This window comes from Bufo gargarizans, chromosome 1, assembly GCF_014858855.1.
Source record: "Bufo gargarizans isolate SCDJY-AF-19 chromosome 1, ASM1485885v1, whole genome shotgun sequence".
Taxonomy (NCBI): Eukaryota; Metazoa; Chordata; class Amphibia; order Anura; family Bufonidae; genus Bufo; species Bufo gargarizans.
Window position 1 is genome coordinate 359,926,143 of NC_058080.1, and position 21,070 is coordinate 359,947,212.

The 21,070-nt window shown below is 46.2% G+C and overlaps 1 protein-coding gene across 1 annotated transcript in view; it reads right to left on the bottom strand.

Annotated features, from left to right (window-relative positions):
- PIGG (phosphatidylinositol glycan anchor biosynthesis class G) overlaps positions 1 to 7,849 on the bottom strand; it is a 73,019-nt gene extending 65,170 nt beyond the window's left edge. Inside the window, exon 1 of the mRNA XM_044283434.1 lies at positions 7,610 to 7,849. Coding sequence (XP_044139369.1) covers positions 7,610 to 7,760 — 151 coding nt within the window. The 5' untranslated portion in view covers positions 7,761 to 7,849. The remainder of the gene's footprint in view (positions 1 to 7,609) is intronic.
- Between the last annotated feature and the right edge of the window lie 13,221 nt (positions 7,850 to 21,070).

The following is a 21,070-nucleotide window of genomic DNA, read 5'->3' on the forward strand; positions in this document are numbered from 1 at the left end:
TGCTCGCATCAGACAGTCTGCCATCAAAATGTGCGTCCAAACTGGATCGGACGTTCACAGGCAGTACTGACTAGATGTGTACCTGCAGATTAGGTTGATAAACATCTGTCCATATCTGACAGCTTGCCAAAGCAACCCGGTGTCCGCTTCATAGACATGTGCAGGCAATGGCTGTGATACGGGCACGAATCAACCTGCTTCACTGACTAACTATCGGTACACATAGCACACCCTGACTGCTGAAGTTGCGCTACACGTTTCGCCAATAATGGCTCATCAGGAGCACAACCAAGAGCATTGCTATTCACAGGGTACAGTTTTGCATCAAACAAGCCGCTGGCCCCATGTGCAGAGGCCGCGGCAAACAGCACTAGAGTGGCCGTACGTGGCCGCCAGAATGTGGGGATTAAGAGGAGGAGGTTCCTCCCATCAGAGAGATCAAGCCCCTGGGCCAGCCAATCAACGAGGCTGGGGCGTGGTCCAGCCTCGGCTAAGCCCCACCCCTCTCGCGGCCCACTCAGCAGAACAAATCTACCCAGGATGTCAAAACGTAAAATGTTATAGTTCGTAGGGACTAAGACGGCGGTCTATATAAAAAATGAGCAGGAATCAATGCAAGAAAGGTAAGGTGAGATCTGTCAGGGGCTGCTAACCCACTCACAATCGTAACAAGATCAGCATGCCCCTGTATGGTGTACCGAATAAATGATGAAAATACATAAAGCACAACCTTAGCTTAGTAAAAACAATGGATCGCACAGTAAGATATACGTAATACTTGTGCAATAGACCAGATGTACCCATGCTACACGTGGAAATGATGATCAATATATAGGAGCAACGGACAAACCAGGACTTAGGTTGCTCTAGATAAAGTAAGTAAATGAGTTGTAATCATTAAGTCCCTCTGGTTTAACAGTGTGCATTCTAAGGCTCCTTTCACATGGGCGAGATTTCCACGCGGGTGCAATGCGTGAGGTGAACGCATTGCACCCGCACTGAATCTGGACCCATTTCTATGGGGCTGTGCAGATGAGCGGTGATTTTCACGCATCACTTGTGCGTTGTGTGAAAATCGCAGCATGCTCTATATTCTGCGTTTTTCACACAACGCAGTCCCCATAGAAGAGAACGGGGCTGCGTGAAAATTTCAAGCATCCGCAAGCAAGTGCAGATGCAGTGTGATTTTCACGCATGGTTGCTAGGTGACGATCGGGATGGGGACCCGATCATTATTATTTTCTCTTACAACTTGGTTATAAGGGAAAATAATAGCATTCTGAATACAGAATGCTTAGTAAATTAGGGATGGAGGGGTTAAAAAAAAAATATATATATATATATATATATATATATATATATATATATATATATATATATATATATATATATATATTTAAAAAAAATTTAACTCGCTGTGGCAAAACCAACCTCGCCACGGTGTTTTGGAGAGGGCTGTTTAAAAGCCTCTTGCCTCAGGATTATGGCCCATAGTAACTTTAAAGGAGAAAACAGACCGGCCGCACAGCTTAAATCTGTCTGTGGAATTGTATTTTATGTTATTATGCGTTCGGTTAAATTGTATGTTATGTGAGGGCACCCAGATAGCTAATATTATTGTATTCATGTATTCTGAGTGCCATTCACCTAATGATATGCACTCAGACTTGAGCTATCTGGGAATATGTTAAATGTCTGTGTTTGCTGTGGGGGTGTGCCATTGTGTGTTTAAATGGTGATGTCTGTCCTGTTGTCTCCACATGTGTATTGGCGATCTCCCCTTTGTCCTGAGAGATAATTGGATTGCCCTCGGTTGTCTCTGGGACAGAGAGGAGGAAACCATGATGCATTGTGGGGATGTGTTGTATCTGTTCTGTGTCGCAGTCTCCCTTCTGGTCCTCTAGGGGGCGGGAACGATTGGTTGCTGTACTTGCATTGTGTGTGTTGTAAGGTATTGATTGGTTGGATTTCAAAACCCTGTGGGCAGTACTATGTATGTTTCTTATGAATAAAAGAGGTTGTACTTGAAGTACAGTGAGAGCACTGCTTGACCCTCAACACGGAGCCTTGTCTCGTCATTGGGGGGGATTCCCTGTATGCTGTTGGAGACTGATTGCCAGGAGTGTAAGCCGATTGTATGCTTTTCCTGTTCGTCTGCCGGCAGCTATTCGCGAGGTTCCAGTTTGGAGTGCTATTTTGTATCCAGTTCGGGAGTTTGGTGTTCTGCAGTAGCTGTGCCTGTTTCTCAGAAAGGGGCATATCGCCTAAACGGATTTTAACCCCTTGTCTGCTGAAACGGTCCGTTACACTCGCCTTAATCCACTTGCTCGCGCAGCCCGGCTTCTCTTCTGTCTTCATCTGTGAGGAAAAGGACCTGTGGTGACATCACTGCGCTCATCACATGATCCATCACCATGGTGATGGATCATGTAAAGGACCATGTGATGAGCCCAGTGAAGTCACCACAGGTCCTTTTCCTCAAAGAAGAAGACAGAAGAGATGCCGCCTTGCAAACAAGTGGATTAAGGGGAGTTAAAAATTATTATTATTTTTTTTTTAACCCCTCCAGCGCTATTTTACTATGCATTCTGTATTCAGAATGCTATTATTTTCCCTTATAACCATGACATAAGGGAAAATAATACAATCTACACAACACCTAACCCAAACCTAAACTTCTGTGAAGAAGTCCGGGTGCGGGTCTGGGTACCAAACATGCCGATTTTTCTCACGATTGTGCAAAACGCATTAAAACGCTTTGCACTCGCGGGGAAAAAATAATTTTGCATTTTTCCTGCACGTCACCCGCAACGCCTTTGTGAACCCAGCCTAAATATCCACTGTGTTTATTTCTGTAGCAATTTTTTATCCAAGTCTCCACCTCTTGGGGATCTTCTGATTACTTCCACACATTGAACTTGTGACTCATTAACCCCAATCTTGCCACTGTCATGTTTTAAACATGATGGGGGTCATTATTTTTAATGTCGGGCTGGGCACATGCTTTTGGACTGGACCCCATGTGCCTCACATTAATAGTACGTGACCCCCAAAGTACCATCTCACAGAATTTGTTTGAACCCCCGCTGGTCACAGATAAAGCAACAACTCAAATTGAGATGATTACTTACTGACTTACTGATGATTCTCACTGAATACACGTTAGGCTACTTTCAAACCAGAGCCTTTGCTGGATCCGGCAGGGTTCAGCAAAAACGCTTCCGTTACTGATAAAACAACCAGATGCAGACAGTTGTATTATCGTTAACATATTTTTAACATAGCAAGGACGGATCCGTCATGAACACCATTGAAAGTCAATGGGGGACGGATCAGTTTTCTATTGTGGCAGATTGTGCCAGATTGTGCCAGAGAAAACGGATCCATCCCCATTGACTTACATTGTGGGTCATGACGGATCCGTCTTGTCCACATCCCAGGACGGAAAGAAAACCGCAGCATGCTGCGGTTTTCTCTCCGGTCTGGGAAACACACTGGGCCAGATTTATCATTGCTCTGACAGCTCACTCCACTTTCACATATGGCTAAAGTCAGTTTTAGCCAAGTCAGATTTATGATCGGCCCTTTAAGCCTGTAATAAATGTGGTTTGACGGTAGCAGTTTATCCATCAGTAAGCAGCTTTACAAAAGTCGCACATCTTTACGAAAAAGTCGCACGTTTTATTAAAAAGTCTCATAAGATAAGCATGGTCCTCACTGGAGTGAAATTGCGACATTTTACATAGTCCCAATAGTAAATCTGTCTAGAGATTCATTTACATAAGAAAACAAGACCACTTTCAGAAAACTGGCGAGCATATTTGTGCGCAGTTTTAGCGTTTGGGACTTTTTCACTCCATTATTCTGACCTGAGCTAATGATAAATCTGGCCCACTGTACGGAACGGAATGTATTTCGGAGCATTCAGTTCAGTTTTGTTCCCATTGACAAGGAATGTGGACAAAACTGAAGCGTTTTTTTCCGGTATTGAGCCCCTATGCTGGAACTCAATAGCGGAAAACTTTAAGGGCCCATGCAGACGAGGGTTTGTCACGCTCTGGGTCCGGTCCTGACCTCCCAGCTCCGACAGGGTCACATAGCATTATATTGATTTATGATGCTATGTAACCCTTACAATTCTAGAATGTATTGCAAATAACTGACAGCATTCTGTCAGTGTTATCCAATACATTGCGGAAACAGTTGGCTGTGAAAAGGAAAAATGTACATTTTTTCCAGAAAAGGTTGCTTTACACCCACATTTTTCACTTTCACAAGAGGTAACAGGAGAAAATGCACCCCAAATACGCCAACAACCAATTTGTGCTAAATATAAATTATATATATATATATATATATATATATATATATATATATATATATATATATAAAAAAAAAATAATGATGTATGGGTGCACAGCGGGGCTCTAGTCAAACAGCAAAATATGGATTTTGCTGAGCTGAATTGGCAGACATTGATTTTAGGTGCCATGTCACATATAAAAGATTCCCAGAAATTAAAAAGCCCAAGAAGTTGCCCCATTTTAGAAAGAGCACCCCCATACGAACATTTTAAGTGGTGGAAAGGGTACTTTTCAGCAAAAAGGAGTCTAACAGAAGGAAGAAACACTTGTTAAAGGATTTCAAAGCACACATTTGTGGAAATAAAATCCCTAGCAGACCCCATTTTTTTTCCCCACAAGGGGTTAAAGGAGAAAATGCACCCCAGTATGTGTTCCCCATTTTCTCCCCATTCAGGAAACACCCCATATGTGCTTGTAGCCTGCTGTATGGACACACAGCGGGGCTCAGAATGGGAGGAACACAGTGTGGATTTTGGAAAGCAGATTTTGCTGGAATCATTTTCCAGCACCATGTCGCATTTGAAGACACCCTGAGGCACCCCGACAGTGAAAACCGCAAAAACAAGGCTCGAGGGGTGCCAGAGCCTAAAAGGAAATTGAAGAAATGCCCCATTTAATAAAATGACACCCTTCAATTGCATCATCTAGGGGTATAATGGGAATTTTTCTTTTTTTTTCTGGGGGGAGGGGGAGCCATTATTGGATTTCCAAATGGAAAAATGCTAAACTTAAAATGTCTTTAATTGAGAAATGAATGAAATGGACTAAGGCCGAATGCACACGGCCGTGAGCGGTCCGTGGAACCACGGGCTGGATTCCTGCTGAGAGCAGGAGCGCACAGGGTCATTGGTTGCTATGACGCCGTGCGCTTCCTGCTGCCGCCGCAATACAGTGATGTACTGGTATAATCTATACCAGTGTATTACTGTACTGCGGCGGCAGCAGGAAGCGCACGGCGTCATAGCAACCAATGATACAGATACCAATGATGAACGGTACAGCACCTGAGGGGTTAACTGCAGCGGATCGCAGCTCCCTGTCATAGAGGTCGGGTGTCGGCTATTTAATTCCGGGACCCGCCTCCTGTATTTGTATTAACAGGTCAGTTATCTTCATTGGTGGCTCAGTGGCCACAGCCCCTCCCCTCCTCCTCCCCCCTTCTCTCTCTTCTTATTGGCGGCGGCGGCAGCAGCACAGGGGGGAGGGAGAGACAGCATAGGGGGAGGGAGAAGAACATCGGCGGCGGGGCAGAGAACTATCATCTCCTGTGCCCGCTGCTGTATTCAACTGCAGAGCTGCGGCGGCGGGTTTAGTCACAAATGGCAACAAGACTAAAAAGTCTTGTCGCCATTTGTAAATTCTAAGTCGCATTGGCGACCATTTTGGTCGCCATCTGGAGCCCTGTATTCATTGGTGGTGCAGTGCACCGCACCCCCAGTATTAATTAGAATCATTGGTGGTACAGTGCGCCCGCAACCCCCCCCCCCCCCAAAGTATTATCATTGGTGGTGCAGTGCGCCCCCAAACCCCCCCCCCCCCCCAAGTATTATCATTGGTGGCAGTTCCGATCGGAGCCCCAGCAGTGTAGTCCTGCGGCTCTGATCGGTTACCATGGCAGCCAGGATGCTATTGAAGCCCTGGCTGCCATAGTCGGCTGGGTCCCTGCTGCTGTGTGCACTATGCACAGGGCAGCAGGGACACTGTGAGGACCTATTCACCCTGATAGAGATCTATCAGGGTGAATAGGACAAGGGATGAAAGATCCCAGGTTCTAGCCCCTAAGGAGGTAAATAGGTATTAAACAAAAAGTAAAAAATAAAAATAAATAAATATTAAGTTTAAAGGGTTTCTACCACCAGAAATACTGTTATGTAGCTGACTGACATTCGCGATGCGCTAATGTCAGCACTACATAACAGTGTGTTTCTAACATTTGTCTCTGCACTGTTTTTGTAAAAAAAAAAAAAAAAAAAAAAAAAAAGAACTTTTTATTATATGCTAATGAGCCTCTAGGTGCTATATAAACAATAAAAAAAAAAATACACATCGCCATGCCCGAAAAAGTGCGAACTATTAAAATATCTCCTATGCGGTGAATGCCGTAACTGAAAAAAAAAGTGCAATTTGCCATTTTTTTTTTCACCTTGTCCCGACAAAAATTTGGATCGGACTGTTCTATTATAGACTATAATAAAACAGTCCGATGCTAATTTTTGTCGGGACAAGGTGAAAAAAACAACGTTCCATAAAATGTGGAATGCACGCGGCTTTTTTGTCATTTTATTTTTTTCACGTGGTATCGACTATCGCAATACTTTTTTATGGTATTGAAATCAAGTCAAAATTTTGGTATCGTGATAAGTGGATGGGTCCACGATCCCCATGAGGGCCACGGTCAGTGCCCATGCATTGCGGTCCACAGCACGGGCACGGGCTTAGGCTTCACACGGCCGTGTGAACGAGCCCTTACATGGAAGGCTGCCTTCCCTGTTATCGGGTCCCCGTCACAGCAGCGCAGGGACCCGATGGCTGCTCTCTCACTTCCTCTACACATCGCATGTGCCTCGGTCAGCGCTGTCCGTGGCACATCAAGGGTTAATGCGCTGGCATCAGTGATTTCACTGATGCCGGCGCATGCAGCAGGGGTCCGGCTATCAGTGACTGCTGGACCCCTGCCGCGGATCGGGCGGACACATCTTCTGCACCAGCGCGACCACCGCGCCGTACATGTCTTTCACACAACCGTTTTTGTTTTTTTTTCCCCGTTTACGGGCCATTTTTTGTGTTCCATATACGGAACCATTCATTTCAACGGTATCCATTCCGTTTTCTGTATTTCCCTTCCGTTGAAAGATAGAACATGTCCTATTATTGCCTGTAAATCTCGTTCCGTGGCTCTATTTAAGGCCGAATGCACACGGCAGTTTTTCACGGCCGTGAGCGGTCCGTGGAACCGCGGACTGAGAGCAGGAGCGCACGGCGTCATTGGTTGCTATGACGCCGTGCGCTCCCTGCTGCCGCCGCAATACAGTGATACACTGGTATGATCTTTTCTGGCTCTTTGTGTCTGTAAGGTTGGCCACCCCTACACTATGCCATCAAACCCCTTTAATCCCCCCCTCCCCATTTCAGCACCAGAGACAGCACAGAGAACCAATTCCCCACATACATAGGCAGTGCATGCATTCATTAGTTGCATTCAAGGTGGACAACATCGGACATCGCCAGTTACATGCAGACATTACCTGCCCAGGGTTCTGCTGGGATCTCAGACAAGCTGCTTTTCCTGGCCTGAGATCGCACAGGGACTGGGAAAAAGCCGCGCAGAAAGAGGGCAAGGCCAAGCACCTGGGTGACAAGGCAGCAGCAGGCCAGAACCGCCGAACCGACCTTCATGGCTCTGCTGTCAGTCCCCCCTTACAAAGCAGCACTAATCTCCAGGAAACAGCTGTAGGGAATACAGCGGCGACAGTTTTCAGGGGAACTTCCGGGGTACGGCGTCGTGGAAGGGACAAACTTCTTCTAGCGCGAAACAGCTTGAGAAAACGATTCCGTACAGTAGTGAGCGGTGAGAGGTCATGTGACCAGGTAACCCCCCCCCCCAGCACGGCGGCCAATCAGAAGCGAGCCAGCTCCCGCCTTCTGTTCTGCTTCGGGAAGTTACGGTACTTTGTAACCTAAGGAAAAGCGGATAACTGTGCTATGCGGTACCGCATCTGCGGCTCCTCCAGGAAGTAGCGTGTGTTGTAAGTAAGAGGTGGGAAAGCTGTGGGATCTATGTAGTTGTACTTTACACCAGTGTGTGCTCTACTACCTGTGCTGCAGCCATGTACTGTAAGTAAGAGGTGGGACAGCTGTGGGATCTATGTAGTTGTACTTTACACCACTGTGTGCTCTACTACCTGTGCTGCAGCCATGTACTGTAAGTAAGAGGTGGGAATACTGTGGGATCTATGTAGTTGTACTTTACACCAGTGTGTGCTCTACTACCTGTGCTGCAGCCATGTACTGTAAGTAAGAGGTGGGACAGCTGTGGGATCTATGTAGTTGTACTTTACACCAGTGTGTGCTCTACTACCTGTGCTGCAGCCATGTACTGTAAGTAAGAGGTGGGAAAGCTGTGGGATCTTGTAGTTGTACTTTACACCAGTGTGTGCTCTACTACCTGTGCTGCAGCCATGTACTGTAAGTAAGAGGTGGGAAAGCTGTGGGATCTATGTAGTTGTACTTTACACCAGTGTGTGCTCTACTACCTGTGCTGCAGCCATGTACTGTAAGTAAGAGGTGGGACAGCTGTGGGATCTTGTAGTTGTACTTTTACACCAGTGTGTGCTCTACTACCTGTGCTGCAGCCATGTACTGTAAGTAAGAGGTGGGACAGCTGTGGGATCTTGTAGTTGTACTTTTACACCAGTGTGTGCTCTACTACCTGTGCTGCAGCCATGTACTGTAAGTAAGAGGTGGGAAAGCTGTGGGATCTATGTAGTTGTACTTTACACCAGTGTGTGCTCTACTACCTGTGCTGCAGCCATGTACTGTAAGTAAGAGGTGGGAATACTGTGGGCTCTATGTAGTGGTACTTTACACCAGTGTGTGCTCTACTACCTGTGCTGCAGCCATGTACTGTAAGTAAGAGGTGGGACAGCTGTGGGATCTTGTAGTTGTACTTTTACACCAGTGTGTGCTCTACTACCTGTGCTGCAGCCATGTACTGTAAGTAAGAGGTGGGAAAGCTGTGGGATCTATGTAGTTGTACTTTACACCAGTGTGTGCTCTACTACCTGTGCTGCAGCCATGTACTGTAAGTAAGAGGTGGGAATACTGTGGGCTCTATGTAGTGGTACTTTACACCACTGTGTGCTCTACTACCTGTGCTGCAGCCATGTACTGTAAGTAAGAGGTGGGAAAGCTGTGGGATCTATGTAGTTGTACTTTACACCACTGTGTGCTCTACTACCTGTGCTGCAGCCATGTACTGTAAGTAAGAGGTGGGAATACTGTGGGATCTATGTAGTTGTACTTTACACCAGTGTGTGCTCTACTACCTGTGCTGCAGCCATGTACTGTAAGTAAGAGGTGGGAATACTGTGGGCTCTATGTAGTGGTACTTTACACCACTGTGTGCTCTACTACCTGTGCTGCAGCCATGTACTGTAAGTAAGAGGTGGGAAAGCTGTGGGATCTATGTAGTGGTACTTTACACCACTGTGTGCTCTACTACCTGTGCTGCAGCCATGTACTGTAAGTAAGAGGTGGGAATACTGTGGGATCTATGTAGTTGTACTTTACACCAGTGTGTGCTCTACTACCTGTGCTGCAGCCATGTACTGTAAGTAAGAGGTGGGAAAGCTGTGGGATCTTGTAGTTGTACTTTACACCAGTGTGTGCTCTACTACCTGTGCTGCAGCCATGTACTGTAAGTAAGAGGTGGGAATACTGTGGGATCTATGTAGTTGTACTTTACACCAGTGTGTGCTCTACTACCTGTGCTGCAGCCATGTACTGTAAGTAAGAGGTGGGAAAGCTGTGGGATCTTGTAGTTGTACTTTACACCAGTGTGTGCTCTACTACCTGTGCTGCAGCCATGTACTGTAAGTAAGAGGTGGGAATACTGTGGGCTCTATGTAGTGGTACTTTACACCACTGTGTGCTCTACTACCTGTGCTGCAGCCATGTACTGTAAGTAAGAGGTGGGAAAGCTGTGGGATCTATGTAGTTGTACTTTACACCACTGTGTGCTCTACTACCTGTGCTGCAGCCATGTACTGTAAGTAAGAGGTGGGAATACTGTGGGATCTATGTAGTTGTACTTTACACCAGTGTGTGCTCTACTACCTGTGCTGCAGCCATGTACTGTAAGTAAGAGGTGGGAATACTGTGGGCTCTATGTAGTGGTACTTTACACCACTGTGTGCTCTACTACCTGTGCTGCAGCCATGTACTGTAAGTAAGAGGTGGGAAAGCTGTGGGATCTATGTAGTGGTACTTTACACCACTGTGTGCTCTACTACCTGTGCTGCAGCCATGTACTGTAAGTAAGAGGTGGGAATACTGTGGGATCTATGTAGTTGTACTTTACACCAGTGTGTGCTCTACTACCTGTGCTGCAGCCATGTACTGTAAGTAAGAGGTGGGAAAGCTGTGGGATCTTGTAGTTGTACTTTACACCAGTGTGTGCTCTACTACCTGTGCTGCAGCCATGTACTGTAAGTAAGAGGTGGGAATACTGTGGGATCTATGTAGTTGTACTTTACACCAGTGTGTGCTCTACTACCTGTGCTGCAGCCATGTACTGTAAGTAAGAGGTGGGAATACTGTGGGCTCTATGTAGTGGTACTTTACACCACTGTGTGCTCTACTACCTGTGCTGCAGCCATGTACTGTAAGTAAGAGGTGGGAAAGCTGTGGGATCTTGTAGTTGTACTTTACACCAGTGTGTGCTCTACTACCTGTGCTGCAGCCATGTACTGTAAGTAAGAGGTGGGAAAGCTGTGGGATCTTGTAGTTGTACTTTACACCAGTGTGTGCTCTACTACCTGTGCTGCAGCCATGTACTGTAAGTAAGAGGTGGGAAAGCTGTGGGATCTTGTAGTTGTACTTTACACCACTGTGTGCTCTACTACCTGTGCTGCAGCCATGTACTGTAAGTAAGAGGTGGGAATACTGTGGGCTCTATGTAGTGGTACTTTACACCACTGTGCTCTACTACCTGTGCTGCAGCCATGTACTGTAAGTAAGAGGTGGGACAGCTGTGGGATCTTGTAGTTGTACTTTACACCAGTGTGTGCTCTACTACCTGTGCTGCAGCCATGTACTGTAAGTAAGAGGTGGGACAGCTGTGGGATCTTGTAGTTGTACTTTACACCAGTGTGTGCTCTACTACCTGTGCTGCAGCCATGTACTGTAAGTAAGAGGTGGGAAAGCTGTGGGATCTTGTAGTTGTACTTTACACCAGTGTGTGCTCTACTACCTGTGCTGCAGCCATGTACTGTAAGTAAGAGGTGGGACAGCTGTGGGATCTATGTAGTTGTACTTTACACCACTGTGTGCTCTACTACCTGTGCTGCAGCCATGTACTGTAAGTAAGAGGTGGGAATACTGTGGGATCTATGTAGTTGTACTTTACACCAGTGTGTGCTCTACTACCTGTGCTGCAGCCATGTACTGTAAGTAAGAGGTGGGAAAGCTGTGGGATCTTGTAGTTGTACTTTACACCAGTGTGTGCTCTACTACCTGTGCTGCAGCCATGTACTGTAAGTAAGAGGTGGGACAGCTGTGGGATCTATGTAGTTGTACTTTACACCACTGTGTGCTCTACTACCTGTGCTGCAGCCATGTACTGTAAGTAAGAGGTGGGAATACTGTGGGATCTATGTAGTTGTACTTTACACCAGTGTGTGCTCTACTACCTGTGCTGCAGCCATGTACTGTAAGTAAGAGGTGGGAATACTGTGGGATCTTGTAGTTGTACTTTACACCACTGTGTGCTCTACTACCTGTGCTGCAGCCATGTACTGTAAGTAAGAGGTGGGAAAGCTGTGGGATCTATGTAGTGGTACTTTACACCACTGTGTGCTCTACTACCTGTGCTGCAGCCATGTACTGTAAGTAAGAGGTGGGAAAGCTGTGGGATCTATGTAGTGGTACTTTACACCAGTGTGTGCTCTACTACCTGTGCTGCAGCCATGTACTGTAAGTAAGAGGTGGGAATACTGTGGGATCTATGTAGTTGTACTTTACACCAGTGTGTGCTCTACTACCTGTGCTGCAGCCATGTACTGTAAGTAAGAGGTGGGAATACTGTGGGATCTATGTAGTTGTACTTTACACCAGTGTGTGCTCTACTACCTGTGCTGCAGCCATGTACTGTAAGTAAGAGGTGGGAAAGCTGTGGGATCTTGTAGTTGTACTTTACACCAGTGTGTGCTCTACTACCTGTGCTGCAGCCATGTACTGTAAGTAAGAGGTGGGAATACTGTGGGCTCTATGTAGTTGTACTTTACACCAGTGTGTGCTCTACTACCTGTGCTGCAGCCATGTACTGTAAGTAAGAGGTGGGAAAGCTGTGGGATCTATGTAGTGGTACTTTACACCACTGTGTGCTCTACTACCTGTGCTGCAGCCATGTACTGTAAGTAAGAGGTGGGAATACTGTGGGATCTATGTAGTTGTACTTTACACCAGTGTGTGCTCTACTACCTGTGCTGCAGCCATGTACTGTAAGTAAGAGGTGGGAAAGCTGTGGGATCTTGTAGTTGTACTTTACACCAGTGTGTGCTCTACTACCTGTGCTGCAGCCATGTACTGTAAGTAAGAGGTGGGAATACTGTGGGATCTATGTAGTTGTACTTTACACCAGTGTGTGCTCTACTACCTGTGCTGCAGCCATGTACTGTAAGTAAGAGGTGGGAAAGCTGTGGGATCTTGTAGTTGTACTTTACACCACTGTGTGCTCTACTACCTGTGCTGCAGCCATGTACTGTAAGTAAGAGGTGGGAATACTGTGGGCTCTATGTAGTGGTACTTTACACCACTGTGTGCTCTACTACCTGTGCTGCAGCCATGTACTGTAAGTAAGAGGTGGGACAGCTGTGGGATCTTGTAGTTGTACTTTACACCAGTGTGTGCTCTACTACCTGTGCTGCAGCCATGTACTGTAAGTAAGAGGTGGGACAGCTGTGGGATCTTGTAGTTGTACTTTACACCAGTGTGTGCTCTACTACCTGTGCTGCAGCCATGTACTGTAAGTAAGAGGTGGGAAAGCTGTGGGATCTTGTAGTTGTACTTTTACACCAGTGTGTGCTCTACTACCTGTGCTGCAGCCATGTACTGTAAGTAAGAGGTGGGACAGCTGTGGGATCTATGTAGTTGTACTTTACACCAGTGTGTGCTCTACTACCTGTGCTGCAGCCATGTACTGTAAGTAAGAGGTGGGAAAGCTGTGGGATCTATGTAGTTGTACTTTACACCAGTGTGTGCTCTACTACCTGTGCTGCAGCCATGTACTGTAAGTAAGAGGTGGGACAGCTGTGGGATCTATGTAGTTGTACTTTACACCACTGTGTGCTCTACTACCTGTGCTGCAGCCATGTACTGTAAGTAAGAGGTGGGAATACTGTGGGATCTATGTAGTTGTACTTTACACCAGTGTGTGCTCTACTACCTGTGCTGCAGCCATGTACTGTAAGTAAGAGGTGGGACAGCTGTGGGATCTATGTAGTTGTACTTTACACCACTGTGTGCTCTACTACCTGTGCTGCAGCCATGTACTGTAAGTAAGAGGTGGGAATACTGTGGGATCTATGTAGTTGTACTTTACACCAGTGTGTGCTCTACTACCTGTGCTGCAGCCATGTACTGTAAGTAAGAGGTGGGAAAGCTGTGGGATCTATGTAGTGGTACTTTACACCACTGTGTGCTCTACTACCTGTGCTGCAGCCATGTACTGTAAGTAAGAGGTGGGAATACTGTGGGATCTATGTAGTTGTACTTTACACCAGTGTGTGCTCTACTACCTGTGCTGCAGCCATGTACTGTAAGTAAGAGGTGGGAAAGCTGTGGGATCTATGTAGTGGTACTTTACACCACTGTGTGCTCTACTACCTGTGCTGCAGCCATGTACTGTAAGTAAGAGGTGGGAAAGCTGTGGGATCTTGTAGTTGTACTTTACACCAGTGTGTGCTCTACTACCTGTGCTGCAGCCATGTACTGTAAGTAAGAGGTGGGAAAGCTGTGGGATCTTGTAGTTGTACTTTACACCAGTGTGTGCTCTACTACCTGTGCTGCAGCCATGTACTGTAAGTAAGAGGTGGGAAAGCTGTGGGATCTTGTAGTTGTACTTTACACCACTGTGTGCTCTACTACCTGTGCTGCAGCCATGTACTGTAAGTAAGAGGTGGGAATACTGTGGGCTCTATGTAGTGGTACTTTACACCACTGTGTGCTCTACTACCTGTGCTGCAGCCATGTACTGTAAGTAAGAGGTGGGACAGCTGTGGGATCTTGTAGTTGTACTTTACACCAGTGTGTGCTCTACTACCTGTGCTGCAGCCATGTACTGTAAGTAAGAGGTGGGACAGCTGTGGGATCTTGTAGTTGTACTTTACACCAGTGTGTGCTCTACTACCTGTGCTGCAGCCATGTACTGTAAGTAAGAGGTGGGAAAGCTGTGGGATCTTGTAGTTGTACTTTACACCAGTGTGTGCTCTACTACCTGTGCTGCAGCCATGTACTGTAAGTAAGAGGTGGGAAAGCTGTGGGATCTTGTAGTTGTACTTTACACCAGTGTGTGCTCTACTACCTGTGCTGCAGCCATGTACTGTAAGTAAGAGGTGGGAATACTGTGGGATCTATGTAGTTGTACTTTACACCAGTGTGTGCTCTACTACCTGTGCTGCAGCCATGTACTGTAAGTAAGAGGTGGGAATACTGTGGGATCTATGTAGTTGTACTTTACACCAGTGTGTGCTCTACTACCTGTGCTGCAGCCATATACTGTAAGTAAGAGGTGGGAATACTGTGGGCTCTATGTAGTGGTACTTTACACCACTGTGTGCTCTACTACCTGTGCTGCAGCCATGTACTGTAAGTAAGAGGTGGGAATACTGTGGGATCTATGTAGTTGTACTTTACACCAGTGTGTGCTCTACTACCTGTGCTGCAGCCATGTACTGTAAGTAAGAGGTGGGACAGCTGTGGGATCTATGTAGTTGTACTTTACACCAGTGTGTGCTCTACTACCTGTGCTGCAGCCATGTACTGTAAGTAAGAGGTGGGAATACTGTGGGATCTATGTAGTTGTACTTTACACCAGTGTGTGCTCTACTACCTGTGCTGCAGCCATGTACTGTAAGTAAGAGGTGGGAATACTGTGGGATCTATGTAGTTGTACTTTACACCAGTGTGTGCTCTACTACCTGTGCTGCAGCCATGTACTGTAAGTAAGAGGTGGGAAAGCTGTGGGATCTTGTAGTTGTACTTTACACCAGTGTGTGCTCTACTACCTGTGCTGCAGCCATGTACTGTAAGTAAGAGGTGGGAATACTGTGGGCTCTATGTAGTGGTACTTTACACCACTGTGTGCTCTACTACCTGTGCTGCAGCCATGTACTGTAAGTAAGAGGTGGGAATACTGTGGGATCTATGTAGTTGTACTTTACACCAGTGTGTGCTCTACTACCTGTGCTGCAGCCATGTACTGTAAGTAAGAGGTGGGAATACTGTGGGATCTATGTAGTTGTACTTTACACCACTGTGTGCTCTACTACCTGTGCTGCAGCCATGTACTGTAAGTAAGAGGTGGGAATACTGTGGGATCTATGTAGTTGTACTTTACACCAGTGTGTGCTCTACTACCTGTGCTGCAGCCATGTACTGTAAGTAAGAGGTGGGAAAGCTGTGGGATCTTGTAGTTGTACTTTACACCAGTGTGTGCTCTACTACCTGTGCTGCAGCCATGTACTGTAAGTAAGAGGTGGGAAAGCTGTGGGATCTTGTAGTTGTACTTTACACCAGTGTGTGCTCTACTACCTGTGCTGCAGCCATATACTGTTTGTCTGAAGCTGGACAGAAAGCAGACCCGACACCCAGAAAAGGGAGAGTTTTGCACAAAAGCTTTGAAGGGAAGACCAAGATTGTTGTCACCTCTAGAAGACATTTGTTGAGACCAGTGTTTTACACGTACCTGCACTTTAAAGGGGTTCTCCAGACTTCAATAAAAATATTCAGCCGTTCTGTCATAAAGGGTTAACTGTTTGTCTAGCTGTGTGACTGGTACTTTGTACTCTCACTTTGTGCTGGTCATTAGATTACTAAAAGGTCATAAACACTTATTAGGGTACTTTCACAGTAGCGTAGTGAGGATCCGTCAGGCAGTTCCGTCACTGAAACTGCCTGCCGGATCCAGAAATGTGTATGTAGACTAATGCGGGTCCGTCTGACAAATGCATTGAAATTCCGGATCCGTGTCTCCTGTATTTATTTATTTTTTAAAGGTCTGCGCATGCGCAGACACGGAATCCGGATCTGGTTTTCCGGAACACTAGGTAGCGGATCCGGCACTAATACATTTTAATGGAAATTAATGCCGGATCCGTTATTCCGGCAAGCGATCAGTATTTTTGGCCGGAGAGAAAACTGCACCATGCTGTGGTATTTTCTCCAGCCCAAAAAAAACGTAAGAGGGGCTGAACTGATGCATCCTGAACGGATTGCTCTCCATTCAGAATGCATTAGGATAAAACTGATCAGTTTTTTTCCGGTATTGAGCCCCTAGGACGGAACTCAATACCAGAAAACAAAAACGCTAGTGTGAAAGTACCCTAAAGCCTCATACTTATCAGTAAGATAAGAACTGAGCTATAATGACTGTCTATATTCTATAAGATCAAATAATGAAGAAACCGCACCACCCATCCCAATCTGGGAATACCGATCGCTGCACGCGGGTAGAGATCCAGGCTAGGGGTCCCATTCAAATGCCCAAAGTACAAGAATCTGCAGCACCCGCCAATGAAGTAAAAAAAAAAAAAAAAAACTGTTGTTTTAGGCTGCTTTCACACTAGCGTTCGCTGGTCCGCTCGTGAGCTCCGTTTGAAGGGGCTCACGAGCGGACCCGAACGCAGCCGTCCAGCCCTGATGCAGTCTGAATGGAGGCGGATCCGCTCAGACTGCATCAGTCTGGCGGCGTTCAGCCTCCGCTCCGCTCGCCTCCGCACGGACAGGCGGACAGCTGAACGCTGCTTGCCGCGTTCGGGGGTCCGCCTGGCCGTGCGGATCCGTGCGGATCCGTCCAGACTTTCAATGTAAGTCAATGGGGACGGATCCGTTTGAAGATGCCACAATGTGGCTCAATCTTCAAGCGGATCCGTCCCCCATTGACTTTACATTGAAAGTCTGGACGGATCCGTACGAGGCTATTTTCACACTTAGCTGTTCTATGCTAAAAATAATGCAGACGGATCCGTTCTGAACGGAGCCTCCGTCTGCATTATTATGAGCGGATCCGTTCAGAACGGATCCGCCCGAACGCTAGTGTGAAAGTAGCCTTATTCAAACAGCATGCTGTGATTATGCTGTTGTTTGAATAAAACAACCAGATTTTTTTCACTTCATTGGCGAGTGCTGCAGATTCTTTTACTTTTGTCTATAAGATCAGAGATAAGGATTCCTGACAGAACAGAGAGAAAATTCTGATCCTGCTACTAGATAAACTAAAGGCTGCACAAAGGCAGTGGTTCAGAATTTTTAACTAAGACCCACTGACAAAATTATGTTAGCTCAAAATCAGTACAATGCAATAATAGCCCTTTCAGGCCCAGAGGTTTGTTTTCTGCGGGACAAGTTGTACTGTACAATGCCACCATTTAATATTGCATATGATGTAGGGCTGCAACGATTAATAGTTGCCGACTAATCTAGTTATCAAATAATCGTCCGATTCGTTGCTATGCGGGCGGGCGGTTTCATCAGTGCATCTTTATTACCTTACAATGACGCTCCAGTAACAGGCAGAGCGGACGGCGGCGTAACGTCACGTGCCGCCCGCTCTGCCTGTTACCTGAGCTTCATTGTAAGGTAATAAAGATGCACTGACGCTAAGTAAAAGTTACTGCTGGAATAGTCGGCTGTGAGCAGCGGGGCCGGGGCTGTTATGGGGAGGGGGGAATCTGTGTATGGCACTGGTATGGGGAGGGGGGAATCTGTGTATGGCACTGCTATGCCCATAACAGTGCCACCCACAGGACCCCTCAATAACAGCGCCATCCACAATTTGTTTTAATATGGCCTTTAAACATAATTTTTCAAGTAAAATCATATAAACCTCTTTGTTTTGTAATTTTTTTTATTTATTTTTTTACCCGATTAATTGATAAAATTATCGACAATTAATCGATTATTCAAATCGTTAGCTGCAGCCCTAATATGATGTAGTGGGAAGCGAGAAAAAAATTCCAAATGGGGGTGAAATTGCCCCCAAAAAAAAGCTATTCCACCACAGTTTTTACAGGTTTTTTATTTACGACGTTTGATGTACGATAAAACTGACCGTTTTTTTTTCCCTACAGGTCAGTACAAATCCAGCGATACCTTATATGTAAAGTTTTTCTTGCGTTTTGATAGTGATAAAAAAAATTAAAACATGGGAAAAAAAATCTGTTTTATTTTTTTGTCGTCATATCTTGACCCCCTATAACTTTTTGTAATTATGTGTATGGAGTAGGGATCGACCGATTATCGGTTTTACCGATATTATCGGCCGATATTAAGGATTTTGAACGTTATCGGCATCTATTTTGCCGATATACCAATAACGTATTGGGAAGAAGGATCTCGCTTTTCTCAGCGCTCTCCATTTTCCCTCAGCAGCACAGGGGAGAAGGAAGCAGTGTCTCCCTCCCCCTGTGCTGCTGCTGCCGCCAATGAGAGTAGAGAGGACAAGAGGAGGGGCTGTGGCCACTGCGCCACCAATGAAGATACCGCTCTCATTAATTCATATACAGGAGGCAGGAGCTGGCTGCAGAATCACATAGCCGGCTCCCGACCTCTATGAGCATTAGCTGCGATCTGCGGTAGTTAACTCCTCAGGTGCCACGGATCAGGATAGGACTGTACTATTAGGGGCAAGCTGTTCCGTTCTGCAAAATAGGGAATGCACACGGACGTCATCCGTTTTTTTTATGGATCCATTTTTTGCGGACCACAAAATACCTACAGTTGCGTTAGAGTTTCACCAGGTATTAATATTAGTATCGATACATTTAGACCTAGATCAATACGATACTGGGTCTTACTAGGGCTCAATTGCCGCGGATCGGTTGCCCTTTTATTGAGGCCTGGTGCCGTCGGCACCCGCTGCCTATACTTGAATTAATGTGTTTTACGTTAATTTGTGGAGCAGTGTGCCCCCCCAGTATTAGTATCATTGGTGGCACAGTGGTCACAGGCGCCCCCCCCCCCCCCCCCCCCCCCCCCACCCACACACTCCCTATTATTATTCATTGGTAGCAGTGACCACAGGGTCCCCTCCTCTTCATTGGTGGCAGTGGCAGTCCCGATCATAGCCCCAGCAGTGTAATCGCGGGGCTCCGATCGGTTACCATGGCAGCCAGGACGCTAGTGAAGCCATCCATAGATGCCATGGTAATCTCCCTGCTGCTGTGTGTACTATGCACAGGGCAGCATATAGAGTGTGAAGTCCTATTCAGGCCTCCTGCACACAACCGTTTTTTTTTTTTCCCGTATACATTCTGTTTTTTGGATCCACAAAAAAAACGGAAGGTACTCCGTATTCCTTCCATTTCCATATTTCCGTTCTGTTCAAAGATAGAACTTGTCCGCATAACAGACAAGGATAGTACTGTTCTATTAGGGGCTAGCTGTTCCCTTCCGCAAAAAACTGAATGCACAAGGACATTATCCATATTTATTGCGGACCGCAAAATACTGAAAAAGCCATACGGTCGTGTGCAAGAGGCCTCACCCTAAGGCCTCTTTCACACGAACGCCTGCGCTCCGTGGCCGTATTGCAGACCGCATTTGCCGATCCTGAATAAACAACCACCGTTCCGTGTGCATTCTGCATCATGGATGCGGACCCATTCACTTCAATGGGTCCGCAAATCCAAAGATGCGGAATGGAAGCATGGAACGGAAGCACTATGGAGTGCTTCCGTGGGGTTTCGTCCCATACTTCCGTTCCTCAAAAAGATAGAACATGTCCTATCTTTTTGCGGAACGGCCGGATCGCGGACCCATTAAAGAGAATGGGTCTGCGATCCGCTGCAGCTTCCCCGCTATGGGTGTTTGTGCATTGTTGGCCGCAACACAGCCAAGGGGCGCACACGTTCATGTGCAAGAGGCCTAAGTCCTCTTTCACACGGGTGTCGCGTGTGAGGGCCAGACAAGATGCGGGTGCATTGCGGGAAAATGTATGATTTTTCTGTGCGAGTGCAAAGTGTTTTAATGTGCTTTGCATGCGTGTGAGAAAAATCAGCATGTTTGGTACCCAGACCCGAACCCCTTTACAGAAGTTCATTGATATCATTGAACTTAGGTGTTATGTAGATTTTATAATTTTCCCTTATAACATGGTTATAAGGGAAAATAATAGCATTCTGAATACAAAATGCATAGTAAAATAGGGATGGAGGGGTTAAAAATAATAAACAAATTTAACTCCCATCTACTTAATCACGTAGTGGATCTCCTCTTCTTTCTACTTTCTTCAGGAACTAGCTAAAAGACCTGTGGTGACGTCACTGCGCTCATCACATGGTCCATCACCACGGTGATGGACCATGTGATGCGTTTTTAACGGATCCGTTTTTTGTTTCAGTAGTGGTTCCGTTCCGTTTTTCCGTATGGCATATACAGTAATTACATAGAAAAAATTGGGCTAGGCATAACATTTTCAATAGATGGTTCCGCAAAAACGGAATGTATTGCGGACCCATTGACTTGAATGGAGCCACGAAATGTGATTTGCGGGCAATAACAGGACATGTTCTATCTTTGAACGGAAAAGGAATGTACGTTCCATTTTTTTAAAAAATTTTTTATTTTTTGCGGAACCATTGAAAAGAATGGTTTTATACGGAACGGAAAAAAAGTTTGTTCACACGAGCTGCTCGTTGCCGTATTGCGGATCCGCAATACACTATCACCGTTCCGTGGCAATTCCGCATCACGGATGTGGACCCATTCAT